At 43.3% G+C, this 27,544-nt stretch overlaps 1 protein-coding gene across 4 annotated transcripts in view; it reads right to left on the bottom strand.

The window, feature by feature from the left end:
* Positions 1-27,544, bottom strand: part of DNAH5 (dynein axonemal heavy chain 5) — a 179,334-nt gene that overhangs the window by 93,805 nt on the left and 57,985 nt on the right. For all 4 annotated transcript variants that reach the window (XM_081014558.1, XM_081014559.1, XM_081014561.1 and 1 more), the window contains 19 exons: positions 27,438-27,534; positions 26,677-26,813; positions 23,867-24,068; positions 23,051-23,286; positions 20,970-21,188; positions 18,506-18,568; positions 16,438-16,676; positions 15,207-15,447; positions 13,431-13,630; positions 13,190-13,343; positions 12,843-13,006; positions 11,777-11,933; positions 10,765-10,977; positions 9,191-9,415; positions 8,234-8,406; positions 5,275-5,453; positions 4,061-4,248; positions 2,521-2,715; positions 786-920 (listed from right to left, as the gene is read on the bottom strand). In XM_081014558.1, coding sequence (XP_080870684.1) covers positions 786-920; positions 2,521-2,715; positions 4,061-4,248; positions 5,275-5,453; positions 8,234-8,406; positions 9,191-9,415; positions 10,765-10,977; positions 11,777-11,933; positions 12,843-13,006; positions 13,190-13,343; positions 13,431-13,630; positions 15,207-15,447; positions 16,438-16,676; positions 18,506-18,568; positions 20,970-21,188; positions 23,051-23,286; positions 23,867-24,068; positions 26,677-26,813; positions 27,438-27,534 — 3,417 coding nt within the window. The remainder of the gene's footprint in view (positions 1-785; positions 921-2,520; positions 2,716-4,060; positions 4,249-5,274; positions 5,454-8,233; positions 8,407-9,190; positions 9,416-10,764; positions 10,978-11,776; positions 11,934-12,842; positions 13,007-13,189; positions 13,344-13,430; positions 13,631-15,206; positions 15,448-16,437; positions 16,677-18,505; positions 18,569-20,969; positions 21,189-23,050; positions 23,287-23,866; positions 24,069-26,676; positions 26,814-27,437; positions 27,535-27,544) is intronic.

The following is a 27,544-nucleotide window of genomic DNA, read 5'->3' as shown; positions in this document are numbered from 1 at the left end:
CTGGGGTTGCGGTGCTCATCTCGCTTTATTGGCTGAGGGAGCCGGCATACAGCTTCTGGGTCATGTGGCTAGCATGACTAAGCCGCTTCTGGCAAACCAGAGCAGCGCACAGAAACGCCGTTTACCTTCCCGCCAGAGCAGTACCTATTTATCTACTTGCACTTTGACATGCTTTTGAACTGCTAGGTTGGCAGGAGCAGGGACAGGGCAACGGGAGCTCACCCCGTCGCGGGGAGTCAAACTGCCGATCTTCTGATTGGCAAGTCCTAGGCTCTGTGGTTTAACCCACAGCGCCACCCGCGTCCCGTTCATAAACTAAGCTGTTCTTAAACCAAGGTACCACTGTACCTCTGGATGTCTGGCTTCCCATACTACCATAGCCTCTCTCCACCAGGTTGGTCCATATCCAAGAAGCCCTAAAATTCCTGGTGCTCATTCCCAGAATCACTTGCCAGTTTCCAGCCCAAGGTGGCTCCAGAAATGTCAGGGAGGTAGGGCATACCAAACACCAGCAACAGCTGATACCCAGTCTTGCTCCACTAGTGGTACTGCAATGTATCTGATAGCACACTTGCAAAGCTAAGCAGGGTCCAGTATGGTTTCAAATTGGATGGGGGCCATGCGTTGAGATTCTTGCATGGTAGGAGTTTGGCTAGATGGCACACAGGATCCCTTCCAGCTCTACAATTCTATAATTTTAAGAAATTAATCTTTGAGGATTGGGTCACCTGATGAAAGACCTCCAAAACATTTTTAGCGCACAGGTACATCTATGGCAAACTTACCAGCTTAGAAAGATTCATGTCTCTCAACACGCGCATGACGATAGTGGATTCCGTGTCATCAGGGTTTGACCTTTTGGCAGCTCCCAAGGTCCGCAACACTGACAATATATTCCTCAGTCCAAAGTCATAATGTACCTGAGAACAGGTCAAAAGTTTTTAGAAAGGCACACCTTTGCACCAATGACAGATCACTCTATAATCCGGGGCCCGAAATTTGCAAAGAGTAAATGACAGCTTTGTTCTTAGGTTTGCTTCTGAGCATGCAATCCTCGTTTCAGAAATCTCCATCGAAAAGGAAGATGAAGGAGATGATTTAACACCACACCATAACTACTGTCATGACACTTCAGTCTATTATGAAGTGCAATTGACTCCCACTGAGGATGAGGACCCACTATTTCCCTTTTAAACATTGAGCAACTGGCTTCATTTGTCCTTTGTTACATCATCATGACATAGCCCAATAGCCAAATCTGAATGACTGCCTGACTGCATAATGCCATGCATGACATCTTCACATTCACCACAAAGTGGGTAAGGTCAAACAGAGAAAGAAAAATTGGCTGTAAAAAATGGTGCCAATGGCAGCAGAAGATCAGGGCAGGGAAGAAGCAAGAAATACCTCATATTAGGAAGCTTCTCCAAGGAGATTTTTGTATCCCTCAAGAACACTTCTTGCCCTAATTTTACCATTTATTACACATGTATTCAAGGAGAATAAGCCATTCTATATTCACAAACAAGCATTAAGCTGACAGACAGTGGCTGGCTTAGGGTTGCCCAGTGAGCATGAATTCAAAAGCAAGTAATATTTTTTTTAAGTAAGTGAAGCATTTCAGTTGGGTGGGGGTTCTTTTTCTTCTGGATGAATGAAATGCACCAGTGCTATAGCAAGAAAAACAATTAAAGCAACAAATAAAGCCTTCCCAGAAGAAAATGATTTCTTTTTTGAGTTTTCATATTTTATTATTGTGCTTTTCCCCCCCTAGAGGCATGCAGAAGCACTGTGGATTTTTTTACCCACTTTTTATTAAAAGAACATTCCTGCGGAAGGTGGGAAACATATTCAACTCTTTTGTGCAACAAAACTTTTTTTAAGAATAAAAATCTTCCACAAAACAGGGTCTTGTGCTCCCTTCTTTTTTACACTAGTACACTATTGCACACACATACACACACAAATTTTAAGCCTCAAAGGATCACATCTCTCAACATCTATTTAAAATCCCTTCCTGCCACAGCTTCGGTTCATTTTCAGTTGGAGTAAAAAAAATAATTCATTGATGTACTATTGCTTGAACATCAAGATAACCCAAAAGGAAACATCTCGTGGATGTTCTATAGCACTACCAAGATTAAACAGCAGATTATCTCCTACAGTATGTCCTTATGCAGTACTGGCTGTAATATGATTACTATCTATCTGTTCAGTGATTCATATCCAGAGGCAGCTTCTATTTCTTGGTTTCTGCTCTCCCATCCTTAATATCCTCAAATAATCCTATCCTGTTCAATTTGATCAAAGATGACAAGGTAAGATTTTGGTGTGTTTTTTTGCAAAAATGCAATGATTTAAGTAATCTTATTTTTTACCCTAATGTTAAAAGAAGAAGAAGAAATCAGCCAGCCAACCAACGGCATCATCTACTTTGCGGACCACAACATTTAGAAAGGCTACTGGTTCTTCAGCTTTATTGGTAGAATGAAGCTTTCCATAGCGCATGACTACGCCTACCTGCTTAGATAATTGTTCCTCGCAGAGTTTGTACAGGGTAAAGAACTTCCTCGCAAGCACAATGTTATCAATGAAGCCGCAGCTAGCTAGCTTGACACGGATGATGATCTGCCTGTCCGGAACCATCATTGCCACCGAACGGAAGTTGATCTTCAGGTTTTCAGGCAGCTCTTGACGGCCCGCATACCCTGGGTTCTGGTTTATCAGATCATTAGTTATCAATCAGACTACTACTATGGCGGCTATTCACATCATCCTCAACCTGAGAGCAAGCCCCATTGGCTGCACCACGGACTCAGTCTGTTTTAAGTGTGTTTTAGGTACATTATACAAATGTATAATGCACATTAGGTGCATTATATTATATTATAATGCACATTAGGTGCATTATATTATAATGCACATTAGGTGCATTATACAAATGTGATTATACAAAGGAGACTCTTGAGAGTCCCATGGACTGCAAGAAGAACAAACCTATCCATTCTTAAGGAAATCAGCCCTGAGTGCTCACTGGAAGGACAGATCCTGAAGCTGAGACTCCAATACTATGACCACCTCATGAGAAGAGAAGACTCCCTGGAAAAGACCCTGCTGTTGGGAAAGATGGAGGGCACAAGGAGAAGGGGACAACAGAGGATGAGGTGGTTGGATAGTGTTCTCGAAGCTACCAGCATGAGTTTTATCAAACTGCAGGAGGCAGTGGAAGACAGGAGTGCCTGGCGTGCTCTGGTCCATGGGGTCACAAAGAGTCGGACACGACTAAATGACTAAACAACAACAACATACAAATGTGACACTAGATGGCGATGGTGAACTTATGGCAAATTCAATATATTTTTCAAAATGTTGTATTTTTAAAGCATTTTCAGCGTTTTCTATATGTGTCTAGATTCCACCTAGGAAGTTCCTTAGATGATCCCAGACATGTCTTATGTAATATCAGGTATGAGGCAGGTGGAGGTGTTTTCGGAAAATCACCTCCCTGGCCGAGCCTAATTCAAAAAATGTGAGCCAGAGATTCCCTACTGCTGGCTCACCAAAGCACTTCCTTGACAGCGTTTGAATCACTTGCACTGAAAAACTGAGTGAATGAGCAGCACAGCACAATTAAGGAAATACACAATACAGTTGTACCTTGGATCCCAAACGCCTTGGTACTCGGACGTTTTGGTCCCGGAACGCCGCAAACCCGGAAGTGAGAGGTCCGGTTTGTAAACGTTCTTTGGAACCCAAATGTCCGACAGCGCTTCCACGGCTTCCTATTGGCTGCAGCCAACCGGAAGTCGCGCTTTGGTTTCAGAATGTTCTGGAAGTCGAACAGACATCTGGAACAGATTCCATTAGACTTCCAAGGTACAACGGTATCTTCCTCTCACCAACAGGTCAGTGAGCCCTCATTCTTCCATGGTATATAGGCAAATGGCTTCTTGTTCAGGGATGTAACTTCTGAGCAAAGTTCAACTCTGACACAGAATGCGAATTCTGAAGTTTCCCTGAACTGACAACTATCGCTTATCAAAATCTTCAGAGTGCTTACCATTGTCAGAAAGAGTCCGAATTCGGGATTCATTTCCACACTGTCTCCATCTGTAAAAATGAAGCTCTTCTTGCGCTCCTTCTTGCATGTCAGAACAATTGCAATTTGCTGTGCGGCAACGGACAACACGGGTAAGTCAATGCGGTTAAACTCGTCAAAGCAACCCCAGGATCCAGACTGAGCAAGACCTGAAATCAAAGCAAAGCCCTATGATAAAGCAGCCAATGTTGTGGTCATTTTACAAGATTTAGAGATAAAGGACACTTTGAATGCTTTCAAGAGGGGAAAAATACATTAACTCAAAGCGAGTTCTAATGAATGCACACTCAAGAATGGAACACAACTTCAGATAATATAATATTATATATAGTAGTAATAGTAGTAATAAAAATAATAATAGTAATTTATTATTTATACCCCGCCCATTTGGCTGGGTTTCCCCAGCCACTCTGGGCAGCTCCCAACAGAATATTAATAATAAAAAGCAATAAAATATAAAACATTAAAAACTTCCCTAAACAGAGCTGCCTTCAGATGTCTTCTAAACGTCAGGTAGTTGTTCATTTCCTTTACAACTGATGAAGGGGTATTCCACAGGGCAGGCACCACTACCAAGAAGGCCCTCTGCCTGGTTCACTATAACCTCGCTTCTCGAAGTGAGGGAACCGCCAAAAGGCCCTCGGAGCTGGACCTCAGTGTCCGGGCTGAATGACAGGGGTGGAGATGCCCCTTCAGGTATACTGGGCAGAGGCCATTTAGGGATTTGAAGGTCAGCACCAACACTTTGAATTGTGCTCGGAAACATCCTGGGAGCAGTCCTTGGCAGCCAGTATTTTATTGCCTTGTACAAGTAGGATTCTACTCACACAAATATCTATCATCCTACATACAAATGATTTGGTAAGAAGTTTTGTGAGCTGAAGAAACATAATGCAACAGGAATTGAGAAGGCCATAGTGTTAGAAATTTTAAGTGCGTGGTAAATCGTACCTTTGAAAATGCCTGCCGGCCAGGGAGGAGAGAGGCCCCAACTGTGTTGCTTGGCTGCACTGCTCACCCAATAAGGAGTCTAAGAACGACTGGGGGATGGAGCTTGCATGCCTGTTCTTCCACACCCAAGAGCAAATATAACATGCATGTGGTATGTCCTAACTTGAATGTGAACACTGCGTTTTATCAAAGGTCATGGTGTCTCTAGCAGAAATCATCCTGACCTTTAAAGATTCTCCCCAGTCCTCGAAAATCCATCTGGTCAGAGCAATTGAAGACCACAACGTATTTTCCAAGGCATCTCCCCATGTCTTTTGTCGTTTCTGTTTTGCCAGTTCCTGCGGGACCTGCTGGCGCTCCCCCCATGCTCATGCCTAAGGCTTGCGCCAACGTGATGTAACACCTGCAAGAAAAGGAGCGCAATTTGTGCTTATTGTGCCCAGTTGGAAGTCTTAAAAGCAGGGCTGGTGCTGGATTGCAAGGGGCTCTCAGCACACCCCCCAATACAATCCATTGTGTTTCATAGATCTATGGACTGCTACACTGCATTTTGGCTGAATTAAAATGATGGGTGGCCACTGCAGATGCAAACTGAGCTTGGCTCCCATTTAAAAGTGGCACAGCTGCCTGCCCAACACTAAGATAGCCATCTGCAGGCCCAAAGGGGAGAAGTGGGGCCAGCCCAAGACATTTCACCACTTGAAAGGCAAAGAGGCAGCATCACCCTAAATGCGCCCGGCATTTAGGGTTGCACGTGGTCTCTTTGGAGACCCTGCCCAGCGCCAGAAAGAGTGCCCTGTCTCCGGCGGAATGGAGTCGCTGGGAATACGAAGGCCGAGGCCCCCGCTCTTCCATTTCCCTGCCCACCTACCCAAGTCCCTTCTCGCTGCCTTCCTCCATGCTGGCACCCTCTGTTCCCCGGGCAAAACAAAACAAACTCCTCCTCTTCCTTCGTCTTTCTTTCTCACCCACATCTAAAGTACTGATCCAGCCCACATCCACTCACTGCGTCCTGGAGAGAGAGAGCCTCTGGATGCAAAATAAGTTCGGGAATCAAGGGCTTTTTTTGCCCCCTCCCGGGGATCTGTTCCCGGGGATCTGTTGCCTCTCTTTGCTATGGGCTCTGTCCAGGCTGAGCAGAAAGGATTCCAGAGCATAGCTGTCAACCGTCCCTTATTTGGCGGGAAAGTCCCTTATCCCAGTGCTGTGTCCCGCTGCTGTCCCTTATTGATGATGTCCCTTAAATTTCCCAGGTTTCAAAGGAAGCAGCTCCTCTCCTTCCCTCCCTGCCGGCCAGGGAGGAGGGAGGCCCCAACTGTGTTGCTTGGCTGCACTGCTCACCCGATAAGAAGTCTAAGAACGACTGGGGGGTGGAGCTTGCATGCCTTGTGCCGATCAAATTGGCTGCGTTGCCTGGGGACTCGCCTTTGCTCAGCGCTTCCCAGCGGAGAGGTGACGGTGGCTTTCCTTGCTGCATCCCCTTTGCCGGGTTGCTGCGCTGTGGGAACCACTGCTTGAGGCTTTGTTTGGCTGCTGGCTGGGCTTTCTGCCTTTGGCTTGGAGGGGCTCAGAAGTTGAACATACCTGTGCTTGGAAAATCCCTTATTTTGGCTGCTGATCCCTTATTTTCGAGGCTGCTGGTCCCTTATTTTCAAATCTGTAAGTTGACAGCTATGTTCCAGAGGGCAAACTCCTCCCCTCTCCTTGGTCCCAAGGCAGGAGTTGGGAACCATCTGTTCATCCAACAGCCAAGAAGTGTGATTTGTGGCAGCCCCAAAGACTTCTCCCCCAACAATCTACCGCCTTCTCAACCGACCAGCGCAACCCTTGTCCAGTTAGCTGCATGGGTACCCGGAGCGGCAGCCATGCCGTGCACCTGGGAGTGTGGGGCGAGCTGTGCGGGGGCGCCATCCACCACACATGGGGGTGGTGGAGCCAGCTCCCCGTGGTGTGCCTTTTTGTCACCCCCTCACGGAAGACACCTGGGGCGGGCCGCCCACACCGTCCCCCCTTCCTACACCCCTGCCTGCCACTGAAGAAGTGAGTTAGGGAAGATTGACATCAGGAACAAGTGGTGATGGGGAACGAAGATCGACATTGAGATCTCCTGCCTCTGTGACCTTGCCGCCTGAGGCAGCTGCCTCACCTCATAGGTAGGCCTGCCCTAACAGGGACAGAATAGTCAGGTCAGGCTGCTGAAAGGCCCACCTGAGCCACTGGGGTCCTCAAGCAATGTTTGATTTGACTGGCTGTGGTTGCCAGGCCTCAGTTACATGCAACTCAGTTACACACAATGAAAAGCCAGAATAATGAGAAATTACAAGGTATAATACCTAAGAAATCCAAAAGCTAACATGCAGGCAGGGAGGGGAGTTAGATTGTGCCCTCTTTTACTGGGTTTATTTTTAACATCTATTCTAGTGCAAAAAGCAGTGACTACAGAAAACGTTAGCTTCACAGAAGACATAGTATTAATACTATTGATGTTCTACTAACCTGCTAGTGTCTTGATTTTTACTTTATATTTTATTATTAGCTATCTTGGGTGAGAAGACCAAAGGCACATTTAATAAATTTAAAGATAAAATAAATGTGTCAGCAACAAGTTTCCATTTTTAAATTACTGTAGTCAAGCACTAAGAAAACGCATAGTGATTAGCAAACACACCCAAATCTCTTCTGGTTTTAATTCAGAACAGCCAGACTAATTCCCACGATACCCACTGGGCTTCAGAAACACAACCCAGAGTCTGTAGTGGTTTTGGTCATTAGTCCCTGTTGTATTGTGCATTGTGGTAAACTCTAGATGGTCTGAGTTTCAATCTGAAATGGATCCCGCAATTGGACACTTGGAATCTGGAATCCAAACCCCTCTTCTTTCTAGAAATATGCTAAAGACAACCACCATATATTGGCATTCCAGAGTGAAACAAGGCCTCTTTATCTTTTATTGAAGGTGAATGTGAATGTACTGGTACTTCTTTTTTAATATATAAAAATGTCATGAATTATAAGGGAAAATCTCTTCTCTGTCTTGATTTCAAAACCTTGCACAAACCCTCGCAGTTAATGCTCCACTAAAGTAAGATGGAATGAGACTCCGAAATAATATGCTGGAGAATGACATTGGCATACAGAGCACCTAATCCTTCAAGCAGGAGGAAGGACAGAAGTATCTCTCACCTGTCTGTGAGAGGGGTGATGACAAGCCTGTCTGTGCAGCCCAGAAATTCATTCTGATACGTGAAGGCCACATCCGTGATGTTAATCATCATCTTGTCCGCATCTTCATTGAAATAAAATCTGCATTGCTTCAGCCACTCAAAGTCTGTGGGGTTCTTGATATGCATACGGCACTAGGAACAAGAGACCATGTTGCCATAGGCTTTATAAACAGAGTTTCTGAGAAGGAATCTGGCAGACTTGGCAACTGAGTCGAGTGTGTGTAAGGGAGAGGGAGGCCAGTTGAATGCCAACTGTAGAAAAAGCCTTGAGATGGTAACATCTCACTGAGAGCAAGATTGCATGGGCAGTGACAAACTGAGCACAACAAGAGGCAGATTTGATAATAAGGTAAAGGTACCCCTGACCGTTAGGTCCAGTCGCGGACGACTCTGGGGTTGCACGCTCATCTCGTTCTATAGGCCGAGGGAGCCAGTGGTTGTCCACAGACAGCTTCCGGGTCATGTGGCCAGCATGACTAAGCTGCTTCTGGCGAACCAGAGCAGCGCACGGAAACGCCGTTTACCTTCCTGCCGCAGCGGTACCTAATTATCTACTTGCACTCTGATGTGCTTTCGAACTGCTAGGTTGGCAGGAGCAGGGACTGAACAACGGGAGCTCACCCCGTTGTGGGGATTCAAACCTCCGACCTTCTGATCGGCAAGCCCTAGGCTCTGTGGTTTAAACCACAGCGCCACCTGCGTCCCTGATAATACAAGACTGCAAAGCCTTACATATGAACCATAAGCTAAAGCAGTGATGAAAACACGTTCACAACTGGTCTGCTAGGACAGCACCAAAAATATATTTTTGCCCTAGTGGATTATATTTACTGAATGGATTTAATGTACATTCCCTATTGAGCATACTTCTACTTTTCCCCCCTAGTTATTTTCAATGCATAAAAAGTAATTTTACCAGGTCGTCAAATATATCCCGTTGATGCACATGAATTGTGATCAGTGTCTCATATTTTATGCGTTCTATGGGGCTCAGGTCCTTTGTCGTCATATCTATCAGAGTATTCAAGAGGTCCAAGAAAAACTGGTTCGTTTTTGGCATTATTTTCTTGTCGTACTTTGCGTTGGTCAAAGCTTCTTCAGCGTCTCTGGTCCAGATCATTTGAATTCCCAACAAGCCAACCTTAGGGGAAATTTTTTTTCCAGAAAAGTTATGTAGAGTTCAAGTCAGGTTCTTCAAAAAGCCATTTCTGCTGATCGACAGAGCCAGCCCACACATGACACAGGGTGAGGCAGCTGCCTCAGGCAGTGGAAATGGAAAAGGCAGGGCTCCCGCAATTGTCCTGCCCTTCTCGCCGCCGCCACAGAAGCAACCCAGGTAAGGGAGACTTTAGCAGTGGTACATCATTCTGCCACCTGGCTTTGCTATCAGACAGAAAGGGGGCTTCAGAAAACGCTTCTTCTTGTGGAGAAGCGCATTCTGAAACTCTTCCTTGGCAGGCTTGGTGAGGGCTTCACACAGACTCCACCACTACAAAAGCTTCTGAAAAGGCAGGAGTGTGAGGGGCAGCAAAGGAGCAAGCTACTGTCCCAGGAAGGACACCCGCCATCAGCTTGCAAGGAGGTGGCCCAACCCGTGATCCCTATTCTGCCTCTATGTTTGGAAAAAATAAGGTAAACGGTCAAAAAAGCAACTCTGAAAGCAAAAGGTCACACTACAAGGTAGGAGTAAAGGCCACTCCTCTGTGATAGGAAGAGGGCCAGTCATGGAAACCAATGGACAACTTGGGTTTCTTTTCCCTCTTACAGCTGTTCCAATTCCTTGTTTTTGTATTTTGGCAAGTCAATCATCACATTTGCCAGCTGGGATCTGATGGTTTTACAGAAATCCACTCCAATGATCAAAATGGGTCTTTGGCTTGAACTCTGAGGCTGGCTAATGAGAGGATTTTCTAGGAATAATTTTGTGTGAGAGAGAGAGAAACACACACATACTGTATATGGAGCTGTTATGAATAATTCTCCAAGCCCCTGACCTTGAAAGGGGTTGATTTATGAATGAAGAGTGAGTGGACAACTGTTTACTGACAGAGAAACCCTGAAAAGTACATAACTTGTTTACCAAAGTCTGAAGCCCATTTGGCAGAGAATCTGTGCTGAGTTTTATTATTAACTAGCATGAGTTTTATTATTACTTATCTATTTCTATTATTAAATGTATATCCCTCCCTACCTCGCAAAGGAACTCAGGGCAGAAAACAACAAGTAACAAAAAAATATCTTAAAGTACAAAACCTTAAGTTTTTAGAGCTACCAGAGTAAACATCCTAAATGACCACTAGAGTGGGTGTTTGAGAAGTAAATATCTGAGAGCCTTTCTGGCAAGTCTAGGACTTCCTGTGCCAGAGACAGCTTCTATTTACATACACAGCAATATACTTTGCTCTTTATATCAAGTGTAATCCTTGGAAAAAGTGGAACCATCATCCCATAACTGTTTTTTGTTGGGGGGGGTGGGGATTAGAAACTTGCCTGGGCGGGGTAGGAAGAAAGAAAGTCAATTAGTTGGAAGTCCGCTTCCTGGATGCTTGCAGCTGCCTGCCGAATCACGAGATGTAAAGAGCCCTGGGACTCCTTTAAGAGGGAATTGAGCCACACCTCCACATTACCTTCTGCCATGATGGGCTTTTCCAGCTCAATTGTCTCACCTTCCCGAGAGGAGATTGAAAGGATCCGATCATAAACCTGAAAATTATACGTCTTGTGTGACAAAGTTGCACTGAACCAGGGATAGCCAATGTACCCTTCCTGGTGTTGTTGAAAGAAGAAGAAGAAGAAGAAGAAGAAGAAGAAGAAGAAGAAGAAGAAGAAGAAGAAGAAGAAGAAAAGGAACAACAACAGCAGCAGCAGCAGCAACAACAACACCACAGTCGTACCTTGGATCTCAAATGCCTTGGCTTCTGAAGAAATCGGCTCCTGAATGATCGAAACCCAGAAGTGAGTGTTCCGTTTTTCTGATGATTTACAGAAGCCGAACATCTGGCGCGGCTTCTGATTGGCTGCAGGAGCTTCCTGCAGCCAATCGGAAGCCGCACTTTGGTTTTGGAAGTCGAATGGACTTCCAGAACGGATTCCGTTTGACTTCCAAGGTACGACTGTAATACTAACAACAATAATTTATAATATATATTTCGTGGAGATTGGGGTGGCATGTAACAGCATCCATTCCAGCTTTATGGGATGGGAAGAGGAGTAGAAGGGATGGGTCCTTTATTCAAAAGGAAATAAAAATCAGTCAGAGCTGTTTTCTGCTCTGCATGGCCTGAAAAGCCAATCCCCTTTTTCTACCCTAAGCTCAACACAGGAGTGAGAACACAGGTGAGACCTGAGCAGCCAGGTAAGTGCTTTCATTAGGTTCCAAGATGGCTTCCTGTGTTTTGGGTCCTCTGATGTTAGGGCAGGGTGTATAAGGGACTGGCAGGTGCCCAGGAATTCAGATAACCACTGCTTCCTTTCTAAGAATTGCGTTACCAGTTATGCAAACCTTTTCATGAAATTTCACAGACTTAATGTTATCAAAGACGTTGAGCAAGTGGGCCTGTATTGTGTGAGAATCTGAAGCCTGGCCCAGGATTTCCAGCAGGGCAGGGTCTGACACAAAGAAGAAACGTGGAAATGAAAGCCGCTTTTTCTCCAGGTACCTGAATTTGAACAAAAACAGAATGAGCGTAGTGGTGAGTGGTGCAACACAGCTTTTGCCTGCCAAACTTCATCATAGCCTCTTAGAGACCCAGATCTTCTCCTTACCCATTATAGACTTCCCTGTTAATGGCAGACAGTGAGTCTCACCTTGCTCCTAGGGACTTAAAATGCTTTCATCTTGCTGCCTGGTATTACAGACCATTTGCAACATGAACTAATGAAGGCTGCTGATCCCCAAGACATGCTTAATTTAAATGATGAAGAGATAGCAAGAGAAAGCCAGAGCCACTCCGCAGGAAGATGAAGAGGCAGGCAAGGAGGGATGTGGAGGCTGAGACAGCACAGCGAAGGGAAGCCCTTCCCTGTCAGACAGAAACACAGGTGGGATTCAGTTGCATAGTGGCAAATGCAGGTTGTACACTTAAAGTGGATTTGGCACTCTTATGCAACAACCCTGCTTCACAAAAACAAAACAGCAAGCATTTTGCTGTAAGAAAAGTGATGAAGAAATGAAGTGGAAAGTGTGGGGTAACAGCTGCTTGATACAACATTGCAAGTCCCCCCACAAACATGCAAGAATTAAAGCTCAGATAATCGGTCTGTGTTATATAATCTCCTTGCAAACTTTGTTTGAACAGTTCAATAAACAGATCATCCGGAAGCAACTGCTATCTTGCTTCACAGAGATTGCAGTGAATTAAGTTTTTTCTCTTAACTGCGACATAATTGCCTCAGTTTCTAGTTCTGACCATGATAATATCAACAGTTGCAGGCCTGATCTTTTTCAGCCACTGAAGGGAACGGCAAGCAGTGGCAAATCCTAGTGGAATGCAAGCAATAAGCAGGTTTCCATTTCCTCTGTCATAACATTGCCCAGAGCTGAAGGATTTCTCTATAAGCAGCCTCACCCTGTAAGAGACTTTTGACAAATTTCCAGCTGATCCAACAAATGAGGCAGGAGCTGTCCCATGGTTTCATCTCCAACACAGCACTGGACCACATTGGGTATTTCGTGGGCTCGCGTCATAATCTTCACCCACGATTTGTCAATGTTGGAGAAACGCTTTGCTTCCTGTTTTAAGGTACAAACAAGGGAGCCATGGTTTTCAACAGTTTAGCTTCTCATGCTATTCTCTTGTGGCCACACTAAGCACATGTTCAGAGGTGTGTTATGTTGCAAGGGACAATCATTTTAAATACTCAAATTGCCCTGAACACATCTGCTGATTCCATCAGACAAAATAAAGGCACTTACTTTTGGAAGCTGTTTGGCAATGTCTCCACCTACAAAGACAGCCTCTAAATATATCCACAAATTCTGCACTGTCATCCAATTCTCAATGATATCAGTAGTGTTAGAGAGGTACTGTACCCACTTTTGTATTTGAGCTTTGAATGGTGTGTTGTACCTGAAATAAATGCACGTGTTTAGACAGATTATTAAAAATGATCACATAAATAACTTATCAGAAGAGAAAAGGAGTCTTCCATATTACCTGTTGCTCATTAGGGAACCCAAAATCATCAAGCTGTCCTCCATGCTTGCAATGGTTTCGGAAGTGCTGTCTCCCCTCAAAAGCAGCTCCCCGCGAGTTTTAAAGTTAGCAAAAGTAAATGTTTTGTTGTCCCACTCTGCAATCACTTGTTTCAGCTTCTGTTCAATGTCTCTCTCCTTTACTGCACTGATGCAGATATCCTATCAAATCAATCAACATTTTTTTGCATAGAATTTAACAGCTTGTCATAGCATCACCCAAATCGCAGGACTTAGAGGGGCTGTAAACATCACTTCAGAGAAGACCCCCAAGACCTGGCCATGTGGCTGTTTCAGCTCTTTGATGTGGACAGCAAATAGGTACATGCAGTGCTTTTTTCCTAGGGAACGCAGGGAGACGCATACCCCTAAACATTTTGTGAATCTGAGTTTGGCCTCATTGAGGGGCAGTATTTCAATATGAGTTGGAAAATGAGAGTACCCCTAAACATTTTTTTAGGGGGAAAAAGCACTGCGTACATGATTAGTGCTCAGCAGCAGCAGTTCCCATTTAGACAATGAGCTGATGTCCCTGCTGAATGACCAAGTATTGTACTACGCTGGAAGTTGGTGGCTTAACTCTGCATGAATTGGCAGTATGCAGTTAATCTTGGCTTAGCCCAGACTCTTAGCATTCTTTTTCTTAGAAAGTAGGTCAATCCAATGTCTGTAAAGAAAGTTAGAAAGCAAAATGTGGAGGCAACAATCAAAGATTAATTATTCAGATATGGAGGTGCTATAAGCAATCAGGAGGAAGGAATGGAAGGCGTTCCCTGCATCTTCCCTCCTGAAGAGACTCACTCTCTTCCAACAGGACTAGTTCCTTAGTGGACAGGGTTAGACAGTTTATTTATTTATTTTATTTAATAAAATGTATATACTGCTTGATTGTAAAACACAAGCAAACATCAAACTGTTTTACAAAAAGAACTAAAACGGGGCTTTTTCCCTCAGCCAGAACTCAGGTGGGTGCCATTGCTAAGAGAATGCGGGAGGTGTTCATGATGAGTCCCACCACCTCTTTTTCTAGAAAAATATCACTGACTTGAACCACTTCCTTTTTAACATGAAGTTTCTTAACACTGGGTATGAGTAGGAATTCTTTCTGCCCTTTCTTCCCTCTCATGGTCCTAACCATGTATGAGCATGTGAATAAGACAAGTGCAGGTATCATTCTAAATATAACAAGATAGTTTTCCTGTCCTACCTTCCGTTCTTCTGATACAGAAGCCTTTGCTGACAGAGATGCTAATGTTTCCTTTGTGACTGGATGCAAAGGAAGATTAAATAAAAAGGTAAAGGGACCCCTGACCATTAGTTCCAGTCATGGACGACTCTGGGGTTGCGGTGCTCATCTCACTTTATTGGCCAAGGGAGCCGGCGTACAGCTTTCCGGGTCATGTGGCCAGCATGACTAAGCCGCTTCTGGTGAACCAGAGCAGCGCACGGAAACCCCATTTACCTTCCCGCTGGAGCGGTACCTATTTATCTACTTGCACTTTGACGTGCTTTTGAACTGCTAGGTTGGCAGGAGCAGGGTCCGAGCAACGGGAGCTCACCCCATCGTGGGGATTCGAACTGCCAACCTTCTAATCGGCAAGCCCTAGGCTCAGTGGTTTAGCCCACAGCGCCACCCGCGTCCCATGAAGATTAAATAGGTGGATCCTAAATTTAAATACTGGAGACATCATATCACTTACTAATGGGCCCATCTCAGTACTGCCAGCATTATTCATACCTCAATTTCCTCTTTATATTTCAACAAAGGTGCTTCCATGATGTTTCTCAGTTTGAACGACTCATTTTCAACATCGAAACTGTGATCAGTGAGATCGGTGATGCGCTTCCAGTGACGCGCCATCATGGCTTTATTGGACATCAGATCAAGCAAAGGGCAACATTCATTGAAGTCGTCAATTGTTTTCTTAAGGTCCAGAAATGCTTGCCACTCCTTCAAAGCTCGAGGCAGCTTGCGGCACCTAGAAGCACACACAAGAACCACCACCCAATATTTTAACCTGATTTCAAATATTTCCACAGTGCAATTCAAACACTATGGTCCACAACTCCCATCATCCCTAGCTAGGAGGACCAGGGACAGGGATGATGGGAGTTGTAGTCCAAAAACAGTTGGAGACCCAAGTTTGAGAAACACTGACTCAGACGTAAACCCCACTGGGTTCAAATTCTTCCTAGCCTGCAATCCCATACACATTTACCTGGAAATAAATCCCTCTGAATTCAGTGGGACTTTTTCTACAAAAATAGCACAGGCAAAGAGGTTTCTGGCAACAGGTTGTTGTTTTTTAGCATCCCCCCCCCCCCCCCGGAAACAGTAAATCCATATTAAATGGGAGGCGGGATGCAGGTTAGCATTTTGATGACAACAATGTGGTAGGGACATCACAAGAATCGTGTCTGCGTAAGGAGCACCGATACCACAAGGCCCACCTTGAAGCACCCTTTATCGATAGCAGGGAAAGGGAAGGGGAACTCCAGCTCCCATTAGCCCCAGTCACATTGCCAGTGGTCAGAGATTATGGGAGTCATAATCTCTGGAAGGCTCCAGGTTCCACACCCTCCTCCGCCAATAAGAAAATCCAGTTTATGGTTCTCTTAAGAAGAGGTAGCACAATCAATTTTCCTATTTGTACTAAAGGCACATCTGCTTCTCACATTAAGAAGCAGTCACAACACCTTTATAATTATCAGAAGTGTTGAACACTTAATTGGAGAGCAACACCTCGAAAGATGAAAATGAAATTGGTGACAGATTCTGCCTGGCAAGTCAGGGACTATAGAAGATTACCGTAAGTAAAAAAACAATCAACTGAGGCTTGATGTTTGTTCCATTGCTCTTTCGGAGATTTGCTGTAAGCAGCTAAATATTAGCACCAAATTTGAAGGAGTAAATAACATGGCCCATGTTTAATGCTAAATGCAGATTGAACGTCCTGGTGTTTTCTCACCTGTTCTGAAACTCAAGGAGTTCATTATTGATCTTCTCAATGTTCACTTCTGACCAGAGGATATCATAATAGCCATTTACTGTTTCAATGATATTGTTGTACAGGCTATAAAGCTTCTGCAACAAGTTCAGCTGCTTCTTTATTTCCAGAAGCTGAGGGTACTGCGTCACGGGCAAACCAAAAAGCTCTTCGCCCCCAGTGTAGGTGATGTATTTCCGATAAAGGTTGTCAAATCGGTTCTGGAGTTTAAAATCACATTTGAGCATACGGTGCTTGAAATTGCAAGAAATAAAACTAACACGGCTCAAAGAGGCCACTTATCTAAAATAGGAATAGTTAGCAGCTAAGGGAAGCAAGAGGTGTAAAATGGAATGGAGAAAGGACTCTGCAGCAGAACTAAATTCTACATGTGGAAGATCTCAGATTCAACCCTGGGCAACCTCAGTTACAACTAGGAAAGATGCTAAAAGTCTCTGCCAATCATTGTAAACTTCTGACCTAGTAGAAGGTGGGTTCTTCTGAATTTGTCACAGGTTTAGTCTTCCTTCCTTGCACTAGAAAGTCCTCTAAGTTCGCAAGTACATGCTAGTTTTAAGACACACTGAAAATCAAGCCAATTTAATTCAGGGCTGGTCACCACTGGCGGAGGAAGGGGTGCGGTGGGTGCGGCCGCCCTGGGTGTCATCCCTAAGGGGGGGCAACATTGGCACGCCGCCCCCCCCGAGATGCTCGCCACAGATGGTACTTCCTGCAGGTGCCAGAGCAGCTAGCTCATGGGTAGGCAAACTAAGGCCCGGGGGCCGGATCCAACCAAATCGCCTTCTAAATCTGGCCCGCGGGCAGTCCAGGAATCAGCGTGTTTTTACATGAGTAGAATGTGTCCTGGCTATCTAAAACGATGGAATACTTTCATATTGCCGAACTAACAGGGAGGATAAGAGCAGATATGGTACAAAAAGTGAATAAGGAATGGGCTACCTTTAAGGAATGCATCAAAAGCTATGTGGAAAAAGTAGAACTTTTGACAGATACTGAGTGAATCCAGAAAACGATTAGAGTGAAAGGAGAGTGAAGTTGAGATAGAAGAAGAGATTAAAGAAATAAGAAATGCATTTAAGCCAACTGCAAAGATAAAGTAGCGAAACCAGAACGGCTGGAAGTCAAGTCACTTTGGGGGTGTTTGTGTGGGGTAGGTGTGTTGATACGTATAGGATAGGCAGGGGCGAATGAAGGCGTTGTGACACCTGGGGTGGGGCATCGCTACATAGGGCGCATGTGCGGTGTCGCTATGTACGACACATGCGCTGTACGTAGCAACGCTGCACATGCGCTGTACATGGCAGTTTGCCAGCGGCGCCACTCCAGTGCTGTACGGACGGTGCCGGGATCCTCTGCTCGTGGCTGCAGCCGCGAATGGAGGATCCTCCACATGCGGCTGCGGCGGTGCGATGGCTGCTCGCACCACCACGGGGTGCCTTCTTGTCACCCCCCACCCCCAGACATGGCACCCGGGGCACACCGCCCCACCACCGTTTGACATCACTGAGTATAGGTAGGTATTGTATAGAGTGCTGTAGGTACGTGGGTGGCACTGTGGGTTAAACCACAGAGCCTAGGACTGGCCGATCAGAAGATCGGTGGTTTGAATCCCCGTGACGGAGTGAGCTCTCATTGCTCGGTCCCTGCTCCTGCCAATCTAGTAGTTCGAAAGCACGTCAAAGTGCAAGTAGATAAATAGGTACCACTCCAGCGGGAAGGTAAACGGCGGGAAGATGTGCTGCTCTGGTTCGCCAGAAGCGGCTTAGTCATGCTGGCCACATGACCCGGAAGCTGTACGCTGGCTCCCTCGGCCAATAAAGCGAGATGAGCGCCACAACCCCAGAGTCGGTCACAATTGGACCTAATGGTCAGGGATCCCTTTACCTTTACCTAGGTATGCTTTATGTTATGAAAATAAGGTATTGTGTTGTGTAAATGTCCTGTGTAAATGTAAATGTATGTGTTCTATATGTTAATAAAATATTTTAATGATAATAAAAAAGATATGGGCTAAAAGGTCAAAGAATACCTGGAACATGATGAGTCTGTCACTAGCTTCCTGAGGTTCAATACCAGTCACCATGGGACCATTCTGGAAGAGAGAATTGACATATCCTATAAATAAAAGTCCCATACATTTGTATAGCCTTTCAGAAAAAATAAATATCACCCTTAGTTTTAAAAACTTCTCCATTCTGCCACCCCTATTCTGGCTACTTCATAATTTAAAAAAAAAAAAAAGTTTAGTAAATTTCAGATAATCTGTAGAACTGTTGAAAGATTATTAGCTTTATTTCCCTTGTCACATGTAGACAACCGCTTCAAAAGCTCCCAGATTTGACAGTGGAGTGGAAAAATCAAGATTCCCTCAGTAAAAGTAATTATTTCTCCTCCCCCCCCCCCGGACACCCTCCTGCATTCACCAAAGGATGTCAGTCCCATAGATTACGCTCTGGCACATGGATCAAACTTGAAACCTGTACAGAATGGAGCATGCAGGGTACTACAATAACAGTGTGATACAATCACAGAGAGCTGGTTCGCACATACAATAGTGCCTTATATGAGGGAATGCATCCCTATAAATTGAACACTCCAACCAGTATATTCGACGCCACTTCTAACACAAAGCTTTGCAACAGAGTTGGGTCATATATTTAGCTACAAGTCACCAATTGCACGGTAACCAGGTGTACAATACAGTGGTACCTCGGTTTTTGAACAGCTTAGTTCCCAAACAACTCGGAACTCGAACACTGCAAACCCGGAAGTAGGTTTTGCCTCAGAAGCCGAATGTGCTCCTGAGCTTCCGTTTTTACCCTTGTGCAGCTAATTTAAGTCCCGTCCCCCCATCGTAATTAAAGCCTTCTGTTTCTGATTGCAGTGTTCTGAGGTGATATTTGGTGCTTTTGTTTTTGCTTTTAAAAAAATTGCCTTTTTGTTTGTGTGGCTTTTTCATTTTTGTGACTGTGGCCTGCTCTTCATTTTATGGGACTCTTGACTTGTGACTTCGTTTTTGTAACTTGTTTTTGTGACTGGAACCCAGTTCAGCTACTGATTGATTGGTTGTGTGACTGTGGAAATGGATAAAAGCCCCCAAACAATGACTATCATTAGTGCAGGTAAGAAAAAAAAAAATTTTTATCATCTACAATACTGTCTTATTTATTTTATATTACAGAACATTGATTATTGCTTTCATTTTATGGATCAATGATCTTGTTAGATAGTAAAATTCATGTTAAATAGCTGTTTTAGGGGTTGTTTTTAAAAGTCTGGAGCGGATTAATCTGTTTTGCATTACTTTCTATGGGAAAGTGCACCTTGGTTTTGGAATGTTTTGGTTTTGGAACGGACTTCCAGAACGGATTAAGTTTGAGAACCAAGGTACCACTATATAGTATATGCATGCATATGTGAACCAACCCTTATTCTAAAATCAGGAGTGGGGAGTCTTTAGTCCTCCTGATATTGCTTGACTGCAAGTCCCATCATCTTTGACCACTGACCTTGCTGGCAGGAGCTAATGGAAATTTGAGTCAAACAACATCAGAATGGCCACAGGTTTCGCACCTCTATCTTAGAACCATCTGACAATGTTAACCCTTCCCAAAGGCTTAAGAAAGGACACAATCTTATTGCATGACTTTGGAATACCTTCCCTATTAGAAGACTTCCAGAGCCTGACCTGGAGATAAAAACATTTATATAGTTGTAGTTTTGTTTGTCGGCTGACGTTGGCCTTTTAAGACAATGCTGTTTATGTATGGGACTGTTTAAATGTGTGTGAGTGCTTTGTTTTGTTACGAAACTGGTTTTCCATAGGGATGAAAAGGCAGTTTATACACTTTAAACACACACTATCAATTAGAGCAGACTGCTTCATTGCAACCCATTAAAAAGAAGGCATCCACAGACCAAAAGAACCTAGCCAACCTTTTGCCGGAAGTCTAGCTATTTTCAGTCCACAATCCAACCCCCTTAATGGAATTTGGGTTATCATCACCCATACTTGTTCTGTATAAAAAACAACAACAGCCTGAGATTATTCTTCAAGACACATCATAGGATTGTGGAGCTGGAAGGGACCCCAAGAGGATGTAGTCAACTAAAATATACCGTATTTTTCACTCTATAAGACGCACCAGACCATAAGACGCACCTAGTTTTTGGAGGAGAAAAACAAGAAAAAAAATCTTCTGAATCTCAGAAGCCAGAACAACAAGAGGGATCGCTGCACAGCGAAAGCAGCGATCCCTCTCGCTGTTCTGGCTTCTGGGATAGCTGTGCAGCCTGCATTCACTCCATAAGACGCACACACATTTCCCCTTACTTTTTAGGAGGGGAAAAGTGAATCTTATAGAGCAAAAAATACAGTACTTTCAGTGTTTAACGCTTGACGCCTTTTCAGGCAGCTTCCCAAAAAATCTATACCTTACAAATAATAAAATGATATCCCACCCCACCCACCCCAGTTTACTATGATCCTTCACCTTCTCATAATCCAAGTAGTACTGATCACAGTCTTCCACAAATATCTCCACCGTGCTTATAAGCTCCCCTCTGAATTTGGGTTGCAAGGCTACTAATTCATTCTGCACTTCGTTTCCTCGAACCAGTACTTTCTCCCAGGTATAACGCAATGTATCCACCTTTTCCATCTCTTCCTTTGCCACCAAGAGCTCATACTTGTTTAACATTGCATAGGACTCCTGCCGGGACAAAAGGCTGTTATCTATGACCATCAAAAAATAATCATCTGCATATAAGTATGTACATAATGAAACATTCTTTGGGGAACTAAAGATCAAAAATGTAGCAGGTGGTCCTGCTAAAGATGCAAAGGAGCTAGGCTGGTGGAACGGGTAACTTAAAATTGACGGTGACATGGAATTTTAATTAGCTGTACTTCTAGTTCGGCAACATGGCACCAGGGATGCAATTGAAATCTAAGAATTTCAGTTCTGAGAGTGAACCGTATTTACAGCTACAGATATGTGCCCCAGAAGTACCAGGTTGCCCCCAGGATTGAGGGGGCCCGGACCTCAGTGTGTGCACCTGATGTCACACGAGCCATACATAATTAAACCACCTCTTCCTCTATCAAGAACGATTTTCTGTTTATGATGAATGATGGGCATATGTAAAAATAAGAAGATATCCATGCCAAATGAATAGAGATATATAAATTGGCTTAGTATGGATTCATATTGGTGTTGGTGCTGACCTTTAAAGCCCTAAATGGCCTCGGTCCAGTATACCTGAAGGAGCGTCTCCACCCCCATTGTTCTACCTGGACACTGAAGTCCAGTGCTGAGGGCCTTCTGGTGGTTCCCTCACTGCGAGAAGCCAAGTTACAGGGAACCAGGCAGAGGGCCTTCTCGGTAGTGGCGCCCACCCTGTGGCACGCCCTCCCACCAGATGTCAAAGAGAACAACTACCTGACTTTTAGAAGACATCTGAAGGCAGCCCTGTTTAGGGAAGCTTTTAAAGTTTGATGCATTACTGTATTTTAATATTTTGTTGGAAGCCGCCCAGAGTGGCTGGCCGCCCAGATGGGAGGGGTATAAATAAATTATTATTATTATTATTATTATTATTATTATTATTTAATATCTCCATTTGCACAAGCAAGCAAAAAAACCAGATAGTCTTCCATTAATGATAATTTCTCATTTCACTCAAATTGGGGAACAAGGATCAATGGTTTCAGAACAAGGCAGAATAGTGTACTAAACCCACTAACCATAGTTACCCAATTTGGACGATATGAGAAACTATAGTTAATGGTAGAGTTCTTGGTTTGTTTGCTTCGTCATGCAAAGGGAGGAACAAATGGAGTATGTAGACAGCCAAAGGCTTCTTCATATATGATTGTCTGAACACTAATGCTAGGAGGATCTGAAAGGATCTGCAAGAAATCAGAAAAACCTGCCCTTGCAAAAATTGCATATCCTCTCTTTTTTCTAGGGAAATGCACAAAGAATTCAATGTCGCTTTTCAACATCCACCAAAGCAAGGAACATTTTGCACAACCTGACATGTCACTAAACAGTTAAATTAGTGACCAAGGAAAAATCATTAACATCTCATGTGAAACACTGTTGACCAAAACGATTTCAAGCCATCCTTTCGATGGATCCTGCACTACTGTGTTAGTTGAAGCGATAATGAGCCCCATCATAAACATACAATAGCAGATTAAGCCGTGGAGAAATATATAAAATACCTAATTTGTTTGTAAAATGGAGGGGACGTATAAAGGAGTCCATAACTTTGCATCAACATCAGGTATGGGGAGGAAAATTGGTTTGATCAGCATTTAAATTTAATTTGTTTTTTTATGTGACATTTTATTGTTTTGATGTTCTTAGCTGCCTTGAAATTCCACTCGGAGAGAAAGGCAGGATATTAAATTGCATTGGGGAGGGGAATTATATAAAATAAACAAAAGAGCACAGCAGACTGTGCTAGGACCCTGAGTTGCGGGCCAGGATGGGGCAGCAGGGGGACAGACACAATTCAGCGCCAAAGATCACATCAGGAAACGGGTACAGGCTCCCTTTCCAACTACCTCAATGGGTCCCACTTGGAAGTCTATGGGGATCTGTTGCTCTCGGATCTCTTTTAAGGCAGCCATTGCTATCCTTATGTCATCCAAGTCTTTAATTGGACGGTTCAGTTTCTTGCTGATTTCCTCTACAAAGGTAAATATGTTTTCCATCTCTGTCCTGTACTTCTTGTTACAGTGACGTCCAAACGCAACCATCCAAGCCTTGGTTTCTGTTGTTAGGGCCAATTTCAGATCCGCTGAGGGAACAAAAAATCATTCAGTGACAGCTAGCTAAGGAAGTAGTGACACACCTCTTCCTGAATCCACCCCTCCTCCTTTTCCCATTCCATGAATTTGGCGAGAAGGGACCAAAAACAAAACAGCTTTTTATACAGCTTTGTAATACAAAGTCATACCTTGGTTTTGGAACAGCTTAATTCCTGAACATGTTGGCTCCCGAATGCCACAAACCCAGAAGTGACAGTTCCGGTTTGCAAACGATTTTTGGAAACTGAACGTCCGACGGGGCTTACACAGCTTCCAATTGCTCCTGCAGCCAATCGGAAGCCATGCTTTGGTTTCCGAACGTTTTGGAAGTCAAACGGACTTCCGGAATGGATTCCGTTCAACTTCCAAGGTACGACTGTACGTTCATTAGAACCAATAGGTAGAGCAAAAGGAGTGACATTTACAACACAAATGTTATATATGAGTTCAATGGGATTTACTCTCAGGGAGGTGTGTGGTAGATTGCACCCCTTTTGTTTTAAGCAAGATTCACAAATGCAACGGAGACTAGCATGAATTTGATGGCATTTGAATATTAAATCACCATACCAGTAAACAGCGCAACTGTTCCCACGCATATGTATTCAGGCTCAGAGTTAATTTCGAGTTCTAAGTCTCTGTAATATAGAATTTGGGATTCAAATTCAGAGAGCAGAGGGCTTCCTTTGATGAAGTTTTCAATGGTTTCCTCTTTCTCTCTCTGCCAGATATGATGGTAACATCTGAAGCGCTCCAAGGCTGCAAGGACTTCCTGAAACATTAACAAGTCACAGAGTAAGGTGGCTGAATAAGCCAGCTCCACTACAATGTTTTACCTGGTTCCTAGGAAAAATGTGCAGGAAGAGTTAAGATTAGAATGAAAACAAACCCAAAGAAGTTGTGAACCTTCAAAAAGTGCTCTTAGGGAAGGTTTGTAATGTTGCATTTATTCAAGTAGCTTAGCATGAAGTTGTGTGCATGCTATGGAGGAGATACGACAATATGAAATTGAGAGATGGCATTATATGCAACTAAGAAGTATATTTAATTCTGATCAAAAGAAAGGCTTTGCAAAAGAGGACTCAAAATTGAATATTACAATAATTCAGAATAATAAGAAATTGTTATCTAAAACATATAATCTCCTACTGGACTAGGAATTGATGGATGAAGAAGTGAAAGAAACGATGATAAAATGGGCCCAAGATGTCGGCCATACTATTTATCTAGAGCAATGGGAAAAACTCTGGCAAGAAGCTATTCGATTTACCGCCTCATACACAATCAAATAAAATTTTGTTAAGATGTTCCACAGGTGGTATCTAACACCAGCTAGGTTGGCAAAGATATATAAACTGAAATCCAAAATTTGTTGGAGATGTGGTAAAGAAATAGGAACAACAATACATATGTGGTGGAGATGTGAGGAAATTAAGAAATTCTGGACAGCAATACATGAAGAATTAAAGAAGATGCTGAACATATCAATAATTTAAAAAACCAGAGATATATCTCCTTGGATTGATGGGGAAGAAATAGCACGGCAGCTAGAGTAGTGATTGCTGCTAAACGGAAATCACAAACTCTACCTTCAAGGGAGGAATGGATTTGTAAATTAAATGAATACTTAGCTTTGGCAAAACTAACAGTTATTATAAGAAATCAATTGAATCAAAAATTTAAAAAGGAGTTGAAATGTTTTGATGAATATATGGAAAAATATTGCTCAAAAAAAGATATGCTAATATGCCTAGATTAAAATGTAAAGTATCTGAGGGAATGTAAGTTAGTAAGGAAGGACAATAAGTATACATAGATGAATTGAGAAGTCTGCAGAATGCAAGATAAATGTACTCTAATCTCAAAATGTAGAGGAAATTGAGTGGGGGCAGAGGGAAGCGAGGGGAGGGACAAAAGAATATTACGTTTGATTGAGGATATAAATGATAAATATATGCGGGGATGGGGATTATGTGGGGATGGTTTTGGTATATTTGCATTGTGATGTAATATGGAATAAACTTAATTTTAAAAATTTTAAAAGAAGTTGTGAACCTTCAAAAAGGTTTGTAATGTTGCATTTATTCAAGTAGCTTAGCATGGAGTTGTGTGCTCAGTCAAAGCAACATCCACAATCACACACAAAAAAATCTAATTTACAGTTTACATAAATTGCAAAAGGTTAAAGCTACAAGCTCCCAAACATGCAAACAGACCAGCATTGTGAGCCAAGAAAAAGGTCCCATCTCAACTGGCTGTTATATAGTCCAAAAAGGTCACTATTTCTTTCTAGCTCCTGTATGCAAACCCTGCAGTCTTGAATGGCTTAACGAACAAACAAAGATGCTCTCTGCAGAATGGCGGAATCACATGCCGTCTTGCAATGTGGGTTTGGTTGGCTGGAAATGGAAGGGACCCAGAGCAGCCCTTCTGTTCCTGGTGTGGTACAGAAAAGGCCTTCAGGCATGTACTGAGACAAAGCTCTTGATAGGGTGTTTTCCTTCACAATGTAAGGAAAGTCACAAAGCCAAAAGCAAAAGTAGTTAAGCACCTATAGCCAATGAGATTTATTTGTTGTTGTTTTTCCCCATTTTGGGGACTGTGGAATTCTGCTAGCTCAGAAGGCTGCCCAGGTCAGACATGGTCCTGCAATAGTTGCATTCTGCCACCCTCTCCTTCTCATGGAAATTCTACTCAATATTGATGCAGAGCAGATTCCAACATATAGTAAAAACTTAAATACATGGCAGGATTCCCAAAAAATAGACCAGAGGCAATTGTATTTAATCCAGCAGAGCTTTACTGGTACTGAAGGCAAATGAGCACAATGGTAACAAATCTAATCCAATCAGGATTGGCGCTGTCTGTAAGAAATCCATTTGCAGCAGACTTAACTTAAACTTACAATAACTTATAACAAAGCTGAAACTTAACATTAAGCATACTATATACAGAACACCACACCAGAAGGAAAGAGATAGAAAGAGTGAAAACAGGACACCTTCTGGCCTTACTATTAAAGTCAGCATGACCTTGACAGAAGAGATAAGATAACCAGTTTAAGCCAGCTGTACTCAGCTTCTCTGAAGGAATAACCCAAACAACATGAACCTTCTGCTTGTTTCTTTCACACAGAGAAGCTTCCAGAACCCTCTTGAAGATCTCTACACATCAGATCAATACTTTCTGCACTAAGAAATTCAATCTGACACTCCTTACAATGTTTGCAGTCCCATTTTTCCACTGACTTCTGCCATTTCCTTCCTCCTCCTCCTCTTTCTCTTGCATTCTATGTACTTTCCTCCCCATCCCTTTCTGTGACTCTTTTCTCCTTTTCACCAGCCACCTCAGTTAAAGATCCCCTCTACACATTTACTTACCCTTTTGGTAGAATTGATAGATGTGCTAAGAACGGACATCAGCTTAATTATTTCCTTATTCTCTGAAATGCTTTTGTAGTAATTCTTGTTTTGGACAGGAGAAGGCAAGATCAGAGAGGCTGTATCCGAAGCAGTGTCTTGAGCGGGGAAAAGTTGCAATCATCACATTAATACATTAGGCCTCAGAGACAAAATCAGAAATCTCAAAACACATCTTCATTATATATTGTGCTGACCATTCTAAAAACTTAAGCACAGCCTAAAATTACATGCTGATAGCTTTGCAGTATATTGATGCTAAGCTAAGTAATAGGATCTTGGTTCAATTGCTTCCTTGAGAGCATTGCAATCTTCTCCTGGTGATTCTGTTATCTTATTTATTTGTTAAATATGGATTCCAGACAAGGTCTCTTGACATGTATTCATTTTTCGTTGACAAGCTACACCTCACTTCAGGCTTTGAGGGCCTCCATATATTATAGAATGTGGCAAAAAAAATACATATGGGGACTAGTGCATCTGTTTTTGCTGATGTTTTAACATGCAAAAATCATCCTGAGTTGAACACGTCAGCCTGCTTGCAGGATCCTGCTGATGAATTCCTACAAAAATTATGTAGAACCCTTGTAAACTTCACTTGCTTAGGAGATCTAAGTTACCATGAATATTCCTTAAGTTTTAATAACAATTTTAAAAGTACAGATTTCTGCCAGTATATCTAATAAAGGCAAGATTCATACATAAGTGCTGCAAAGTATTACCAAGGATATTTCCAACTTCAGTTTGTCTCATTTCAGTCTCAGAATCGCTGTCTCCTTCATTTCGCAAAGCAGCCATTTTACTTTCTAGCATCTTTTGCTGGGCAGAA

The sequence above is a fragment of the Podarcis pityusensis genome, assembly GCF_964106645.2.
Source record: "Podarcis pityusensis genome assembly, chromosome: 7".
NCBI classification, from domain to species: Eukaryota; Metazoa; Chordata; class Lepidosauria; order Squamata; family Lacertidae; genus Podarcis; species Podarcis pityusensis.
Note: the sequence above shows the minus strand (reverse complement) of the source record. Positions and strands in the feature narration are given on the sequence as shown.